The sequence below is a fragment of the Lactuca serriola genome, chromosome 9 (assembly GCF_051521515.1).
Source record: "Lactuca serriola cultivar US96UC23 chromosome 9, Lser_US96UC23_V15, whole genome shotgun sequence".
Taxonomy (NCBI): Eukaryota; Viridiplantae; Streptophyta; class Magnoliopsida; order Asterales; family Asteraceae; genus Lactuca; species Lactuca serriola.
In genome coordinates this window covers 60,881,385-60,899,965 of record NC_136416.1, presented here as the reverse complement: position 1 = coordinate 60,899,965, position 18,581 = coordinate 60,881,385, and the positions used below count along the sequence as shown (strand labels likewise).

General features: G+C 35.6%; 1 protein-coding gene across 1 annotated transcript; it reads right to left on the bottom strand.

Moving 5' to 3' along the window:
* Positions 1-5,680: 5,680 nt before the first annotated feature.
* On the bottom strand, positions 5,681-6,800 carry LOC145075741 (uncharacterized). Its single transcript, XM_079021871.1, has 3 exons — positions 6,174-6,800; positions 6,052-6,071; positions 5,681-5,933 (listed from the first exon to the last, which is right to left on the bottom strand). Exons 1-3 carry the CDS (start codon positions 6,798-6,800, stop codon positions 5,681-5,683), a joined length of 900 nt encoding a protein of 299 aa, XP_078877997.1.
* Positions 6,801-18,581: the final 11,781 nt, after the last annotated feature.

The window sequence follows — 18,581 nt, the reverse complement described above, 5'->3', positions numbered from 1 at the left end:
GGAGGGTTTCCTTGGTATCCTAGGTCAAAGACCTCGGGGGGTTCCCGAGGCACTTAGGTATAAGACCTTGGAGGGTTTCCTTGGCATCCTAGGTCGAAGACCTCGGGGGGTTCTCAAGGTATTGGGCTAAGACCATGTAAGGGTTCCTATGGCACCCGGAGTAAGACCCATGAGGGTTTTCAGGGCTTCCCTATGTCTCGGATTGCATGGTTTATGCGTTATGTATAGATGTTTAGCGAGTATGATATGTTATACATGATTGTGTGTGGGTATGCTCTGGGGAACTCACTAAGCTTCGTGCTTACAGTTTTGTTATTGTTTCAGGAATCATCGATTTGGAAAAGAAGGGCTTGGATTGATCGCAACGCACACACCCATGATTTCCGCAATGATAGATTTTGGGATGAACTCTGATAAATGTTTTTAATTAACGATGTTTTGGAATGATTGAAATAAATGATATAAATGTTTGGCTATAATAAAAAGGAAATTTTTACCTTTGATTTTTGGGTTGTTACAATTATTACATTAATGTATTATGTGAAATTTATTAAAATAGAAAAACTCATAAAATGACATGTGGAAAAGAAATTAATTCAAAATAATCACAAAATGACATTTGACAAATTGAATGAGAGTATGACATGTGGCAAAAAAAAGTTCATTTATTAGAGTGTATATATATATATATATATATATATATATATATATATATATATATATATATATATATACACACTATACAAATTCCCGCGCGTTGCGCAGAAAGATCTGTATAGTTGAATCTTTACAAATATATGTTTTTTTAAATATAACAATAACGTTGTTGTTAAATTTGATCTGATAATTTGTATACTAAATTGATATAATATATTGATTATTTTGAATTATATTATAATATATACATTTATTATAACTGCATAATCTCAATCGTATGAATGATTTCTACCTGCGAGTTAGTAATGAATAAAATTAAATATAATATATGGTTTAATGTTATTTATAGTTGTTGTTATTGTTAATTTTAAAATTTATTTGTTTAACGTTTTAATTTCTATAATTATAGTTATTTAAAACATCAAATATTGTTTTTTTGATTTTAAAGGTAACAATATAATCATTTATATATAATTATTTTTAACTAATGTTATTCTAAGTTATTTTAAGCTATTTATTTGAAAACTTTTAACGATTATAAAAATATCTTTAGGAAATATTTATTTAAATTGAGATTACAATTTAGTTTTTGCATTTATCATTACAATTTATCACTTTTAACTATTCAGAAAATATTCAGTGTGTTTTTTAAGTGGAACTAAAATTTATATACTTAAGTTGACACTGTAATGTTATATTTAAATTAACAATTTAAGTATTTTGTCCAAAATTTTTAAAAATTGTAGCTTTAAATTGATAATAGTTTACATACAACAGCATATTAAATTTAATAAATTAGGAATAGTATGTTAAAAGTTAAATTCATAACTTTATAAATAGAAGTAAATATATTATTTTAATATTGAAATTTGGTTTATTTATGATTACACTTTAGGTTTTATATTTATTTGACCTTATTAACCAAATTATAATCATTATTAGAAAGACACTACAATTTATCACTTTTAACTATTTACAAAATATTATTTGGGTTGTTTAAGTTCAACTAAAATTTATATTTAAGTTGACACTGTAATATTATATTTAAATTAGTAACTTAAGTATTTTATACAAATTATTCAAAAGTTATAGCTTTAAAATGATAATGGTTTACATCCAACAATATAGTAAAATTAATAAATTGAGTATAGTATGTTAAAAGTTAAAAAACATAACTTTATATATAGAAGTGAATATATTTTTTAATATTGAAATTTGGTTTATATATGATAACACTAGTTTTGATATTAATTTAACCTTATTAACCAAGTTATAATCATTATTAGAAAGAAAGTGAAAAGTCATAGGAGTTTTTAATGAATGTGGTGAAAGAAAACTGAATGAGAGTTTCAAAGGAATGTGGTGAAAGAATTTTTTTTCCTTTATAATATAGTTTAATATTGAAATTTGGTTTATATATGATTACACTTTAGTTTTAATATTTATTTAACCTTATTAACCAAGTTATAATCATTATTAGAAAGAAAGTGAAAAATAATGGGAGTTTCAAATGAATGTGGTGAAAGGAAAAATGTTTCCTTTATTTTATATATATATATATATATATATATATATATATATATATATATATATATATATATATATATATATATATATATATATATATATATATATTACGTGCACTCCGCACAACCCCCATACATATATTAGAGTACAAATTATGAAGTCACTTAGCTCACATGTTAGTTCCAGTTACTTAAAATGACTTGGTGACATTAAAATCACCAGCATTATAGCCGGTTAGTTTTTCCAAAAAAATAAAATTATAATTGATTAGTTTTTCAAATAAACTCAATATGCAAAGCTATAATTAGTTAATTAAATGAAAACTCAAAGTGCATTGCCATTATTTTTATAGACCTCCAAATGATACAACCAATGCAACACTTCCAACAAATATAACAACATTAACAAACCATAGGTCCGTTTAGATTTTTGACCCGGGTGGGTCGGGTTGCTTATCGTTTGGACCTTCCAGCAGAGCTCATCCAGATCCACAACACGCTCCATGTATCTCAGTTACGGAAGTGTTTGGTGGACGAGTCAGCAGTTGTACCATTGGAGGATATTCAGGTTGATAGCAACCTGAATTACATCGAGAGACCCATTGCGATCTTGGATCGGGAGACGAAGACCTTGAGGAACAAGGTAGTTCAGCTAGTAAAGGTGCATTGACAGCACCGGAAGGGTTTAGAGTGGACATGGGAGTCCGAGGAGGAGATGAGGGAGCATTATCCGGAGTTGTTTTCAGATTTAGTAGCAGCAGACTTCGAGGATGAAGTCTGATTCAAGTGGGGGTGAATTGTAACATCTGTCTCGCAAGGTATTAATTAATTAATTATGCAACTTAAAAAGATAATGGACTATGGTTGGACTTGACATTTTGGATTGAACTTTAAGAATCTTGGGCCGAGTTTTAGGCTTCCCATAAGCCATACACGAGGCGTAACCCGGCGTACGTGGGGCATAGTGTCATTGGATGCGCGGGACATGAGAGGCGTACGCGCAACGTACCATAAGGTACGACCAACGTACGCGATCAGACACTAAACCCTAATTTTAGGGTTTAAGAGGTATATAAACCCCATTATAGCCCCATTGGATTCTTATCAGCCTCCTCATCCACAAGAAAACCCTAATATGTTCTTACCCTATTCATTGTGTGAAATTGCTTTTTGTGAGTGCATTTAGTGAAAGAAAGTTATGAAGAAGGAAAGGAAAGGTTGGAGAAGAAGCTTGAGCTCAAGGATCTGGACTAAGCTCACCCTTTGTCATAAAAAGAAGGTATAAAGCACTTAACTTTCTTCCTCATATTCTAGATCTAGGGTTATGGGAGTTTTGGACCTCTTTAGGTCCAAAGGTTGGACCTTGATCTAGTGAATCCGTTTTTGAGCTTGGGGTTGCCATCCTTGAGGCTCAAAACACTTTCTTAGTAATAAAGTTTCAACCTTGGAGGCTTTCATGAAGCCATGCATGAGATCTAGCCATCCCCATGGAAATAGATTATTATTTTTAGAGTTTGAGCTTATGTGAGTCATGCAAGCCATCAAGTAAGCAACTTTATGGTTTAAGGCATGAAATAAGACTTGGATCTAAGTTTATAGCTTCTGACTCGGAATATTAAGCACTTAATAGAGAAAGGACTTAACATGGCATTACGCTGAGCGTACGTGTGGGTACGCCCAACGTACTCGCCATCATGCACTTACGCTAAGTGTACCTTGGAGTACACCCCGCGTAACGCAGTCAGTTTGGACCTTGAGTATTTGGGCCTTAGTTTGGGTTGTGCTTTGGGTTTTGAGCCTTAGTGGGTCAGCATGAGTCAGATTATGGGCCAAGGACATTTTTGGGCTTAAGTAGGGCTATATGAGGAGTAGGCCCAATTTAGAATATTTGGGCCATTAGTGGGCCATTAGTGGACTTAGAAAAAAGTAAAGGGTTTGGGCCTTGGTTATGACCCACACCATAGGAGGGGTAAAATAGTCATTTCACCCATAGAAGGATCCTCATTTTGATTAAGTGTTTTATTGTTCATGATAGCCGGAGAGCAGCCGGGACAGCAGTCAGGGATCTTTCACTCGGATTTTCATCAGTCAGTTATTCGAGATGAGTTTACTTCCAGTAGGAACGGGTCTACGGCCACAATGTCGGCCCGTTTAGATAGCAGTAGTTCCGGACTGCGGTCTGATGCCGGGGTGGTCCTGAGAATTAGTACAATATGCTTGATGTCTTTGTGATTTAGGCATGTCTATGTGTTATGTGTTCCGGACTGTGGTCCGATGCAGTATGTAATATATGTGTTATTGTTATATGTTATGATTATGTTATGCTATGTTCAGTCAGTTTCGGACTTCGGTCCGATGCAGTGAGCAAGGCCCTAGTTAGTTCCGGACTTCGGTTTGATGAAGGGGCAAGGCCCTAGTCAGTTTCGGACTTCGGTTCTATGCAGAGGGCAAGGCCCTACTAAGCTTCGTGCTTACAGTTTCAGTTTTGGTTTCAGGTACTTCAGCTAGCAAGGGGAAGGGCTCGGGATGATGACATGACACCCACCATAGTTTTAGCCTGGGAGTTAGAATCTAATATTTTTGACATGATTTGACATCAGTTGTGATATGTGACATATTTTATGACATTTTGAGACACACGCCTTATGGTTTTCTTATATGATATTTAGATATTATGGTTTTGGTAATGTTTTCAAACGAAATTTTTGGCTTGTATTATTGGGATGTTTCAGATTCCAAGTTTCCAACACTAAAAACCAAAAAACACAACTCCCAAAAAACAGTTTAATAGAAAAGTTTTCTTCAATCCAGGCATTATCTTTTTCGTTGCCCATTCTCCATGTCTTCATCTAAATTCTCCCAAAGCATTTTTTCTAATCGTGAACTTGAGCCTTCAGTGTAAGTGTTTTCGGGATTCATGTCCCACTTTTTGTATGGGCCCTATCTATATGAATCCGAGAAATGAGATAGGAGTCGAATATTGGAGTGAAGGAAAACCAATTCATCGGCTCTTTTGCAATTTAACCTATTTCTTTTTACATTGTGAATGTAAGAATAGGTACTCCAATTTCTTTCCGTTGAAGAGCTACTAATCAGTTGGGAAGGTACCTTCTTTGCTACCACGGCTAATTCCGGGGTTTCGGCTCCATATGTTGACCACCAATCTATTGCATCGATTGTCACGACATCCGTTTGTGTTGCCGCCATAGAATGTATTCTTTTTTTCATATGGAATGTTACGAATTGTTCTCATAACACTCGTTCATCCTCTTCATTTTCGGCCATTCTATGGAATGCTTTCATGACACCAATTACAACCTCTTTATGTAGATTTGGATCTTTCCTTGGAATACCCCCAGTGCTAACTTTTGAAGATATTGTCTAACATAAAATCTTGGAGATAATGCAAACCCCAAACAATGTAATGGGATTTTCATTTTCTCCCATCTATCTAACACTATCTTCTCAACTTCCGGGTAATAGCTTAAATGTATATTTTATTGCATAATGTCTTTAATCTCCCCCAACATGTTATCCATTTTCTCATAAATCTCACCCATTTTAGGACCTTCCCCATCACAAAACTTGATGAGTAGGAAAATGGGTTTTGTAATTGCTAAAACATTGTCTACATCTTCCCAAAACAAATCATCTTTGATTGTATCCGCAACTTTTAAACCGAAAACTTTTGTGTTTTCATCTCCATTTTTAAGCCACGCCCTCCAAGAATTAAGAACCCTCTCTACAATCCTTGATTCTTTATAACAAAATATTGTGAGATGCAAACCTTGTTTTAGCCACTCTTAACAACTCTAATGTAGAATTTTCTCGAAAAATTGACAAGACTTGAGTGTGGTTTAGAAAGTACTTGACAATTGTTTTGCCTCTCTTATAGGTATTATTTAACCAAAAAAATTCATTTGATAAATCTTTGAAAATCAAATTTTGAGTATGTACGCAACAAGGTGACCAAAATACATGTTTGTATACCTTCTCGACTTCTCTTCCGGCGGCTTTGCAATTAGCCGTGTTATCAGTGACCACTTGCAAAACGTTGGTCGGTCCAACCTCATCGATAGCTCCAAGAAGATACTTAGAGATTTCCACTCCTGTTTTTTCGACCCCCGAGAAATTATCCGCGTACATGAACATAGCACCACGGGCATTCACCGCAAGAACATTGATAAGTGGCTTATGTTTGACATTAGACCACCCATCGGAAACTATAGAAACCCCTTGCTTGTACCATGTATCTTTGACTTGGGTTAGATCTTTCTCAACATCTCTCATGCACTCATCTAACAATACGGTTCTTGCTTTTTCACTAGACGAAGGTTTGTATCCCTCCGGTGCCTTCTTGAGTGCATTGAGCATTTTAATAAATTGTGGATTCCGCAAGACGTTAAACGGGATACCATTAGCACACAATCCTCTAATTATTTTCATGTCAACCACATTTCGCTCCATAAGACCAAAAGATTCCTCGATTCCTTTTCTTGATGTTGCTTTTTTCGAAAGTATAGAATTCTTCAAAGATTTTGAAACACCTCCACTCTCGGCTTCTTTAACCTTGCTCAAAAGTCTTTGTATCTTCTCCCGGTCCTTAATCATAACCATACATCTTTTTATTTTTGCGGTCTTCCCAGGTTGAGCCCCAAAGAAATGTGTGTGAATTCTAGTATAGGAGCTTGTGTATTGGACTTTGCAGTGGTTGCAAATCCATATCTTTGCCCCCCCTGCATTTTTACCAGTTCCAAAACCAATAAAAGTGACTTCTTCCAATAGAGGTCTGCTAGCATCCTTATAATTCATTTTCTTGCTTCATGATGTACCTATATCTGATGCTCTTTAGTCCTCATTCTCAAGATCAACAAAAGCTTCAGGTGGTGGTTGTGTTTCACTATCTTCTGTGCGGTTAAAATATTTGCCAAACACCATTTTGACACCAAGAAAACCAATAAATAAACAATATATTGGAAAGGTCCGACTGTGTGATGAAGAAGAGTAATAGAAAAAGAACCCAACAATAGAGTAATCGATTGATAGGGAGAGTAATGTGGTGAAGTGGTGAGTAGTGATGTGGGATAAGAGGCATGTTAAATAATTATTGGAATCAAGATTCACTGGAAGAGTCGGCTGTAGGAATCGAAGAAACATACCAGGAATCGATGAGATCGATTACTTTATCCTAGCATCAAACATTTTTTCATAGAGAAACAATTTCCCGCTCAAACCAAAATCGGCGACCCCAAGTCCAAAATTGGCGATCCTAATCACGTTTTTGTGCAATCAGGATCCCTGATTTCATGTTTCCAGGAATGAATTGAAGATTAGACGGGATTGCAAGGTACATGTATCGAAGAGCGTTTCGACCACCGATTGGAACGCAAACGAACTGCGTTTGGGAACGGGATATTCGGAACGAGGATCGTGACTCATATGGCGATCTATGTGACTATGATCAAGATCAATTATATCCTCTCCACGTAGTGTCGACCTTTATCTCAACAACCTTTTCTTTGGTCTACTGGAACCTCACGTCATCCCCTTCTTCTTCGTTATACTTAGGGGAGACAAAACACCCTTCCCCCCCTCTCTCTATATATATCTCTTCTTTTGATGGTCTTTCTCTCACTTTGATCTTCATGGGTACGAAGTGTATACGTAGGGTTTAGATGTGGAGAGGAGGCATATGAATTGTGAGGAAAAGCTAGGAAACAAATGGAAACAGAAGTTGCGACAATTTTCCATATATAAAAGGGTATCCACAATGTATTGAACTCCATAGATGTAACACCACACTCTGGGACGTATCACAATATTGTCCGCTTTGGAATCTTGGCACAAAAATTTCCCAGGGGTCACCCATCCCTGGATTACTCTTGCTCGGGCACGCTTAACTGCAGAGTTCTTATGGGATATGCTGCCCTCACAACTTTAAAACACGTTGTGTCAAAGAAGGTATCCGCACCATTTATGAGGAAATGTTTCACTATCCTTCCAAGCCGATGTGGGATTAGGTGCAACCCACCTTCACCCCCCCATTATAAGGTTCGCGTCCCCTTCGAACACATCGAATCGCGCCTTAGCTCTGATACCATTTGTAAGACCCCACTATGGCACGTATCACAATATTCTCCCCTTTGGGCTCCCGGCACGAAAACTTACCAAGGGGTCACCCAGCCCTGGATTGCTCTCGCCCGGGCACACTTACCTGCAGAGTTCTTATGGGACCTGCTACCTTCACGACTTTAAAACGCGTTGTGTCAAAGAAGGTATCCACACCCCTTATAAGGAAATGTTTCGTTCTCCTTCCAAGCCGACGTAGGATTAGGTGCAACCTACCTTAGGAACAATCAAGTTCACAGTAAGTCACTTGGTAAATTGAATCATTGAGATTTAGTACACATAATATAAAATAAATGAGTTGTTTCAACTATTATAAGATAACAACTCAAACGACAACCTTATGAACGCGTCTAAAAAGTAAAATTTCATATTAAGTCATTGTGAGAAAAACAAACACTCTAGTCTCATAGTACGTGTTTCCCTATTTCCGAAAATATAAAGAACATCCAAAATGGAGTTTGTATGCAACAGATACGACCATTTTAAGAATCCAAAACCGGTATAATACTTATTTTCTTAGAATCGCTAACACCGTTTCTAACCGTTGAGGGACTTGCACACCTTAAATGGAATTTCTGAAAGCATTTTTGGAGTCAAGCTATAGCCTAACATTTGACTTCATATTTGAAATATTTTTAATAAAAATATTTATAAAAATTGAAAAATCAGACGTTTTCAGATTTATAAATCGCGAAATCTCAAACTATTTCGACAAAGATTTTCATTATTGGTAATGTATTCCGGAAAAATATAGTAATCCAAACTAGTTGTGGTGGATTTTAACAATGAAAATAGCTCAACACTCCATAATTTCCTAAACGACAATATATATGCATGTATATTCGGGTATGGACATGTGTCATGATCAATTACATATGGTTGGTTAAATTTTCATAAATATACATTATATATGTGTATATTTTTAATTTAACAAACTAAGGTTTAACCGATTAATAAATGTTACATTCCTAACATATATATATATATATATATATATATATATATATATATATATATATATATATATATATATATATATATATATATATATATATATATATATATATATATATATATATAACAAATTCATGACAAATGGAAGTAGACTATAATTGTTAAGAAATGATTTGTAAAGGTTTTAAGTATACATACATACGTATACAAATGAAAAACAACAATAATACACATGAAATCAAAATAATACAAATACATACCAATGAAATCAATACATCACACATAAAATATGAATGATATGTACACATACAATCTTGTGTATCACAAGTAATCCAACCCAACAAAATCTCATCAAAAATCATTTTCTTATAGCTTCTAAATCTTCTAAATCTCATTCAAAGCACACCTAACCACCAATCACTTAATTAACAACCAAAATTAGATGAAACTTAGAGTGCACGGAGTGGGCAACGGTGGAGAGGCGCTATGCCTACGTGACATCAAATTACGGCGTCACATCATGAGGAACACCGCCCCCCTCATGTTATTTGGTGTTGTGTTAAAAGATGTTATCGTGATAACAGGAGTCTTTCTTTCTTCTCATTGCACATATTTATCTCTCTATCTCTCTTAACACCATGTGTTATAACATAGGAACACCACCCCCAATTTATGTTATAACATGTTGTCCATTTCCTTTAATTTGTATTATAACACCATTTTGACATGGCCGGTGAGATGAACTTTTGGGTGTGATAACATGTTTTACCCACCCGACTTATACCCTACTCAACTATTGTACAACTTGCTTTTAACCTTCGACTTATACAAAACCACACTCAATACAATACAATGATAAAAAGAACACTCAAACTACTCCATATTTCTTCTTTCTGTAAGCTTTTCGTATCCAACCAGGATCAAACCCAAACATCCTTTCCCTATATCGATTTGTCCAGACAAACAAAAAGAAAAAAAATGAAATGAATCAAGAAGATCACCTATCACCGATCGGAGCAACATCCCGTTCACCCACCTGTTTCCATCACCGACGACCAGCCAAGAGGACATGAAGTCCGTTTTTCCCCATTAGTACCACCGAAGCCTCGCACTCCTCTTCATCTTCTGTCGAGCAAACTCAACCGACGACTTCGTCTTCTTCATTGCTGCTGCTCGCGTCGCCCCGGAAACAAACCCCCATACCCCTTCGCACCCTACTGTCGGAGGAGGAAGAACGCAACCCCACTGCTCCTTCGCATCTCCTTCATCGGCCTAGTCGAACCTCGGAATCGGAGACAATCACAGCTGCAAATCGACCGACGAAGCCCTATGCTCATTTCTGCCATCGTCGTTGATTGTATCTTTGGCGATTCCATCGAGTTCGACTTCCTTTCGTTTGAACGATCGAACCTTCGCTGCTCCTTCATTCACGTCTTCGATGCTCCAACCTCGTCAACCCCCGGAGACGGCGATCCTCCTCCCGAGGGATTGATCAGTCGCTGCCTTCGTGCCTTTTCCCCTCCCATCGTTCGTATGCTTTCATCGTTCCATTTCCTCTTTGCCCGATTAAATCAGAAACGGGACGTAAAAGCCCTAAATTAGATTAAGTTTGGGCCATTAATAAAAAATGGTCCCTACATAGGATTTCCTTTTATAATAGCCTTAAAATCATTTTATATTTACGGTGTGAGACCCGTATATTATACGGGTTGATTTAAAAAAAAAATTAAACATTAAAATGTAAACATGAAATATTCTTTAATGTATAACTTTAAAATAAAAAAGGAAGAAATGTATTCATTGTAATTTAATATCATATATATGATATTTAATACTTTACATATATAAGTATATGACTTTAATTTAAAAATTGAAACAATCAAAAATTGACAAGTTGATAATATTTATTTCAAAATTACTACAAAATGACAAGTGTCAAAACTCATGAGAGATTGACATGTGACAAAAAAACCTTCATTTATTAAGGAGGATAAAACTAGGTGTTAGACCCGTGTATTACACAGGTTGATTTAAAAAAGATTAAATATTAAATTAAAATGTAAATAAAAAATATTTTTTAATGCACAACTTTAAAATAAAAAAGAAAGAAACGTATTTATTGCAATTTAATATCATATATATGATATTTAATACTTTACATATATAAATATGACTTTAATTTTAAAAATTGAAACAAATCAAAAATTGACAAGTGGATAATATTTATTTTAAAAATACCACAAAATTACAAGTGTCAAAATTCATGAGAGATTGACATGTGGCAAAAAAAACCTTCATTTATTAAGAAGGATGAGCAAAATACATCCTCACTTGAACCATTTGTGCAAAAATAGTCTATTCCCAAAACTTTGGTGTATTTTATTCAAAACAACCCCTCCCATGGAGATTTCTTAACAATACCAGCCCAAGACTCAAACATTAAACCCATTTAAACCATTTCAGTCCCACCATTGAATTATTTTAACCAAAACAGTCATATGTTAGTTAAATTAAATTACCGAACAACCCCCAATAATTATATTTGTTACGAAACGATCCCAAGAGTATTTCAAAATTCAAGAATGGTGGATTTGTGGTTTCTCATGACAAGAATCTCAAAAGAATCCGAATTCGAACAACTTGAACTCACGCTTCAAGGGTGAGTCCTTACGAGCCCTTTTAAATATTTTAATTATTTCGGGGGGGTGGGGGGGGGGAATACATGTGCCTACATATTTTGTTTATACAAATCAATTTCCTTTTTATACGAAAATACAATAAAACTAGTTTATAAAATATAATTATTTAACAATTTATCATATTTTTACGAATAAATTAGTATAAAATTTTCGTATACATATAATGATTATTTTTATCATGAAATAACCATTTCACACAACAAATACTACATGATACAAAATTATATGATTTTTGTGTGACATTGCATATTATAACAAGCACGTTATGAAACTCTGTAGTATTTCAAGAATTCAAGTTATTACTATGCATGTTTATTTATATGTTTAACTACACAACGTTTTTATATGCACATATGTTCATTAATTTAAGACATTCATTTTTATAAAAGCGATCACATTAGACTTTTATATATATATGTCAAACATACTTGGCTTTTATAAACTTTATACAATGATATATATATATATATATATATATATATATATATATATATATATATATATATATATATATATATAGCGTTCGCAGATTCGGGCTAGTCAATTTAGAAACAATAAGCGTTAAAAACGACTTCTCGATAAAAGATTATTTTGAGTAAATAATCTTAACCAAGTTATAGTATATTTCACAAGGATTCCGTGCATATAAAGAACGCTAAAATCCGATCGATTTACAACGATGAAGTTATGACCCGTCGAAGTTTTGCGACAAAACCGGCACAGCGTCGCGTATCGTAAAAAGTGAATTTTTGATAAACTATTTTTTATCCTTAGCGATCTAAACGAAAGTCGTAGTAGACATTAAACAAAATCGTTCATATAGAGAACGTCTAAATCTGACATCGTATGAGGGAGTTATGATTTTTCTAAGATTTGACATAACCAGTATGCAGTCCGGAAATCGAATTTTAGATCGATGGATTGTTAGCCGACACAATCTAAACGAGAATCGAAGATATCGTTAATAGGAGTTCAACGATATAAAGACAGTCGGGAACAAACATCAGATGACAAAGTTATGAATTTTTAACGGACTTTAATTGTCTAAGCCTGTTAAAATATAACTTAAAAAAAAATAAAATCAAAATTAGCCGACGGAGTCTAAACGAAAGTTGTAGATCACGTCGCTACCTACGTGTGGATATAAAGAACATCAAAAACAGAGTTTGTATACGATAGTTATGGAATTTAGAAGATAATTAATTTTTAGGTTAAGCTCCGAAGCTGACACTTGGCAAGATCTGGATCCTTGCTTCCTCCCCACGCCTTGCCACCGGATGCTGACACGTGGCCACATACGCCCCATGTAATATACAGTATGCCTAGCATACAGGGTTATTACGCTTCGCGTACGCCCAGGCTCCAGCCTATAAATAGAGGCGTTTTTCTTCACTCTTCTTCACACCTTTTCCAACTCTTCTCTCTCAAACACCCCAAACCCTGTTCCTCTTTCCATAACACTTACTAAGTGTTAGAGGCGAGTCCCGGAGCCCCATAAGGCTCCAAGAAAAAGAGCTTTCGGCTCATATGTTCTACCCGCGCAGAGCTCGGTTCCTCGCTAAACTCCTTTCTAAGTGAGTTATGCTTACGCTACTTTAAGTATAACTTATGTTTAAGTTCATTATCGTTATTATGAACCTATAAACAATATATGTGATAAGTATTATAAATTATACAAAGTGTTATTATAATACACTTTAACTGCTCATGGTATGGGGAATCTGGTTTGAAGGGTCGTATAGGGTTGTTGGATTTCAGAACAGCTTTAATACCAAAATGTTTTTGCCTTCCAGTGTTTCATGTCTGGTCCCTGTCTGTACATAGTAGTTGAAAAGTATTGTTTAACACTTATATAGTACAAGAAAAACAATCTTGCTCATAGACCTCGAGTTAATGATAAATCTAGACTAATAATTAGCCGCAATAAATATTAGACTAAAATCTAGTGATAATGATACTAGGTTTCGTCGAAGGAAAAGAGAATTATTATAAGCGAATCGCTGCCCAAATTTTGAGTCATCACTTTAACAAGTGAATGTATTGTTATTTTCATATTACACATAGATATGAAGTATTTAATATAAATACGTACTATTTGTGCATATTATCTGTGTTCTTGATATTTATGCTGGATGAACAAAATATACATGATTTATTCGATTTAAATTGTATATGTATTTTTATACCTATATATATATATATATATATATATATATATATATATATATAGGGTAAAGATGGGTAGATGAAAGATGAGATGAATGTTTAGAGAGATGAAAGATGATATAGATGATGATAGGTGAAAGATGATGAGAAGCCTTGACCTTAACGATGATCCAGTTATCTAGCAAAGTATAGATGATGACCACATACTATTCTAGACAGTCCAGTGGAACGCTAGCAGGCTCACAACATGTAGGTGTTCGTGAATGACATATTCACCAAATGTACTCTAAAAACTCTGGCAGTTATGGACTTAGTGCCTTACAAATGAACGTTGGCAGCTATGGATTTAGTGCCTAATTGATAACATCATCAACTCTGGACTTAGTGTCTATTAGATAAACCTTGGCAGCGATGGACTTCGTGCCTATTCCTTAGGACAATCCTTAGGAATGAATAAATGAAGGATAGATGATTCTTAGAGTAGATACTTAAGAATAAAGAAGATAATGGGGATGGGAAGTTGGGTTAATTGTTTGATGATTAAACATAATAATTATATTATTGTGGGTTGAAAACCCTATGTACTCACCAGCTTATTTAGGGGAGATGCCTAAATTGTTTTTATGTGCTAAATGATTTATGCTATAATATGTCTTATATGCTTTATGATGTTATCGTTTGATCGAATCTATGGTTTGTTGCCAAACGGATCTGGAAACTTTATTTGTTCAGATTTCTAAACGTTTGATTACGGTATTATAACAGACATACAACTTTTCGAAATGATAAGGAGATTTATACGTCTGTCGTAAATAAAGCTTTCCTATCTTAATTCTCGTCACTACACGCCGAACGCCGAATTTGGTGTATAGATCGTTATGGTGAGAGCTTGAAGTGGATTGGGAAATGGTAACCAGTAGCTTAAGCCACGAGCGACTGAGCGCGCACCAGAGGTAGCGGTTGCACCCAATCCAATCACGATGGAAGGATTCCAGACAATGATTCAGGCTATGATGGCCGAAAAAAGGGAGGAGATAAGGAAAATGTTACTTAATAGGGATGAACCTACTGTGCTAATTGTGAAACCTGAACTGAATGAGGGATAGTCAGAAGAAGGAAACTACAGTAGAACTGTTAGCCAAGCTGAACCGTCTGTGGCTAGAAGAAATAACCAAGATGAAGGGATTGAAAGGAATGGATGCAAGTATAAAGACTTCACAACTTGCAAACCATCAACATTTACTGGAAAGAAGATCCAATCGAAGCTATGGACTGGATCTCAGAGATGGAGCTAGCTTTCATAACATGTGGTTGCAGGGGCAAGCTACAAACCACTTATGTTTTGCGTCAGTTTAGGGGTAGAGTTGTTCGTTGGTGGAACACTTTGGGAAAGATCATAAGCCCCAATGAGCCACTACAACTGACATGGGCAAAGTTCTTGGTACACTTTAAACGCAAGTTCTGCTCAACTCAAAACATGATAGAGCTGGAGAACCAGTTTCTGACATTGAAAAAGGGCAACATGTCCATTGATGAGTATACGAATGCCTTTACAGACAATATGGAGTTTGCATTTCGCATCGTCCCTGACGAGCTAACAAAAATCGATAAGTATACAAAGGGACTCCCATGGGAGTACACTGTGCCAGTACGCCAGACACCTACTCTTGAGGCAGCCTTCTGGGTTGCTAAGTCGGTCAAAGAAATGATCAAATGCAAGAACCACCAGCAAGGTTGAAGTTGGAGAGAAGAGGAAGTTTTAGGGGTCTTCAAGATTAGACAAGAAAAATAGGTTCACGGAGTATGAACCCAACAACAAGGGGTATGGGTATATCAATGAAGAAAAGTGGCATGAAAAATGCAAAAAGAAGCACAATGGGAGATGCTACGGAGAAATGACTTGTTATAAGTGTGGGAGGATTGGTCACTATTCAAAGGATTGTACGTTTAATGATAAGGTATGCTACGGATGTGGAGACAAGGGGCATATGTCAAAAGATTGCCTGAAGAAAAATGAAGCAGTAAGGTCGAATGTGTCGCCGAGGCCAAAGGCAAGAGCATTCCATATGATCCTCAATGAAGAAGGCGAGGATGCAAGGGATTAAGAGTAAGGATCTATAAAGTAGTCATGCAGATAGTATCATGTGGTGTAGCCTATTATAAGAGGCCTAGTGTAGGGTGAACTTGAATATGTATTTAATCGTTTCAAGAAATAATATAAACCTTGGTTATGTTATCTAATGTGTTAAGTTGATATATGATTTTTCTAGTATGGTGACTTGGAGAATTCCGAGACAATACTTGGGACGAGTATGAGTAGGTGTGAAAGGTAGTAGAGGCCTATACTACCGGAAGCACAAGACTCACACTTGGATTGGGGAAAGTCATAAGGTTACCAAGGAGCTAGTAAATGGTTTTGTTTTGTTCATGTCTGTAGTTACCATCGTTTCGATAATGACTAAGAAGACGATTGATATTCTGACCCTAGTGGTCATATCGTATCAATTCCGACTAAGATAAGTATGTTACATGGGTCAAAGAACCAAGTTCGATATAACATCCGACTTAAGCCAAAAGATTAAAGTGAAAGATAATCGAAGCAATCAATAGAAGTATTGCGATCATTGTTAAAGTAAGAAGCTTGTAACTAGAAGTCTGACATGCTAGAATGTGATTATATCACATTAGAACATGAAGGAAGGTGTCTTTCATTCTGGAATTTGACTCTAAAAGACCTGGGCCTAAACATTGCATCATACAATGAGAGATCATTAAAACATGACCCATCGGTCTGTTATGGTAATCGAAGTAAAGAACTTATCTTAATTTAATTCTATTTAAGAAGGAGTAGGAGTCTCCAATAAGGATTGAGTTTGTAACTCGAAGGTTACGATTGAAAGTCCAACATAGTACGAAGAGCGGGTGCAAGATCGAGCACCGCATGTAGTCAACAAGTCCAAGAGTTAGATACTCATTTGAAGGAACATAAGAGTTACGATTATTACTTAGGATGAAGAGATAACACATGGAGTCATTATACAAGCCTTGTTTCGTTGATGATTCCGGGACATAATCATCCTATGGGGGAGATAATTGTAACGCCCACAGATTCGGGCTAGTCAATTTAGAGACAATAAGCGTTAATAAATGACTTTTAGGTAAAATATTTTTTGAGTAAATAATCTTAACCAAGTTATAGTATATGTCACAAGGATTCCGTGCATATAAAGAATGATGAAATATGAATTATAGCAAAGAAGTTATGACCCGTCAAAGTTTTGCGACAAAACCGACACGACGCCGCGTATCGTAAAAAGTGAATTTTTGATAACCAACTTTTTACCCTTAGTTATCTAAACAAAATTCGTAGTAGACTTTAAACCGAAATCATGCATATAGAGAACATCCAAATCTGACTTCATATGAGGAAGTTATGATTTTTCTAAGATTTAGTGCAATAGTATGCAGCACGGAAATTGAATTTTAGATCATCGATTGTTAGCCGACACAATAAACGAGAATCGAAGATCTCGTTAATAGGAGCTCAAAGATATAAAGACAGTTGAAAACGGACGTCGGATGACAAAGTTATGAATTTTTAATGGACTTTAACTGTCTAAGCCTGTTAATTTAACGATTCGTAAAACAGTTTATAGATAGCAACATCAAGTTATCTTATTTCATGAAAACCATAGATCACATGTTTCAAATTCATGTCATATGATAGTAATAATGGTAGGGTACAAATCCCAATAATCTCATATGTGGAAAATCGTGTGTGTGATGCCCTGCTACCGTGCCGGCTCCTTTCCTTTCGAAGAAGAAGAACATGAAACAAAAACTGAAAACCGTAAGCACAAAGCTTAGTGAGTTCCCCCATCATACCACATACCATACAATAAACATACTGTCAGACATATATGGGTGCCTGAACTACCTTGCTGAGTATATGTAGGTGCTCAACCTACCATTTTCAGGCACACCGGGGTGCCCGACCTACCCCTTGTTAAGCATATTTTGGTGCTCGACCTACCCTACCATGCATATCTGGGTGCCCGACCTACCCTCCAGTTTATTTCAACCGGCTACGGGGACTATTTCACCCATACCACTACCATATAATAATATAGCATAACATATTGTCATACATATCTGGGTGCCAACCTACCCTGCCGGTTTATCTCAATCGGATCCGGGGACTACTCCACTTCCTACCACTATCACATAATATCATAGTATACTAGCACAAATAGCATAACAGATAGTGGCATTCCAGACAATTATCACAAAGACAATCATCTATACTATAATCAATTACTAGTGGGTCGATATTGGTGCCTTCGACCCACTTCTACTAGGAGGTAACTCACCTCGAGTGTCGGGTAGTAGCTGTACTGTCCTAAGCTCCTGGATCAACTCCTCTTAAACTCCTACACATAAAATCTCCTTA

What these genes read in the sequence shown, in the direction of transcription:
- LOC145075741 (XM_079021871.1), bottom strand. Translation starts at nt 6,800, where the DNA reads ATGGTTATGATTAAGGACCGGGAGAAGATACAAAGACTTTTGAGCAAG. An exon ending in CCGGAAGAGAAGTCGAGAAG is followed by an intron (nt 6,072 to 6,173) that starts GTATACAAACAT and finishes AATACCTATAAG; the next exon opens with AGAGGCAAAACAATTGTCAA. An exon ending in AGAGGCAAAACAATTGTCAA is followed by an intron (nt 5,934 to 6,051) that starts GTACTTTCTAAA and finishes TAAAGAATCAAG; the next exon opens with GATTGTAGAGAGGGTTCTTA.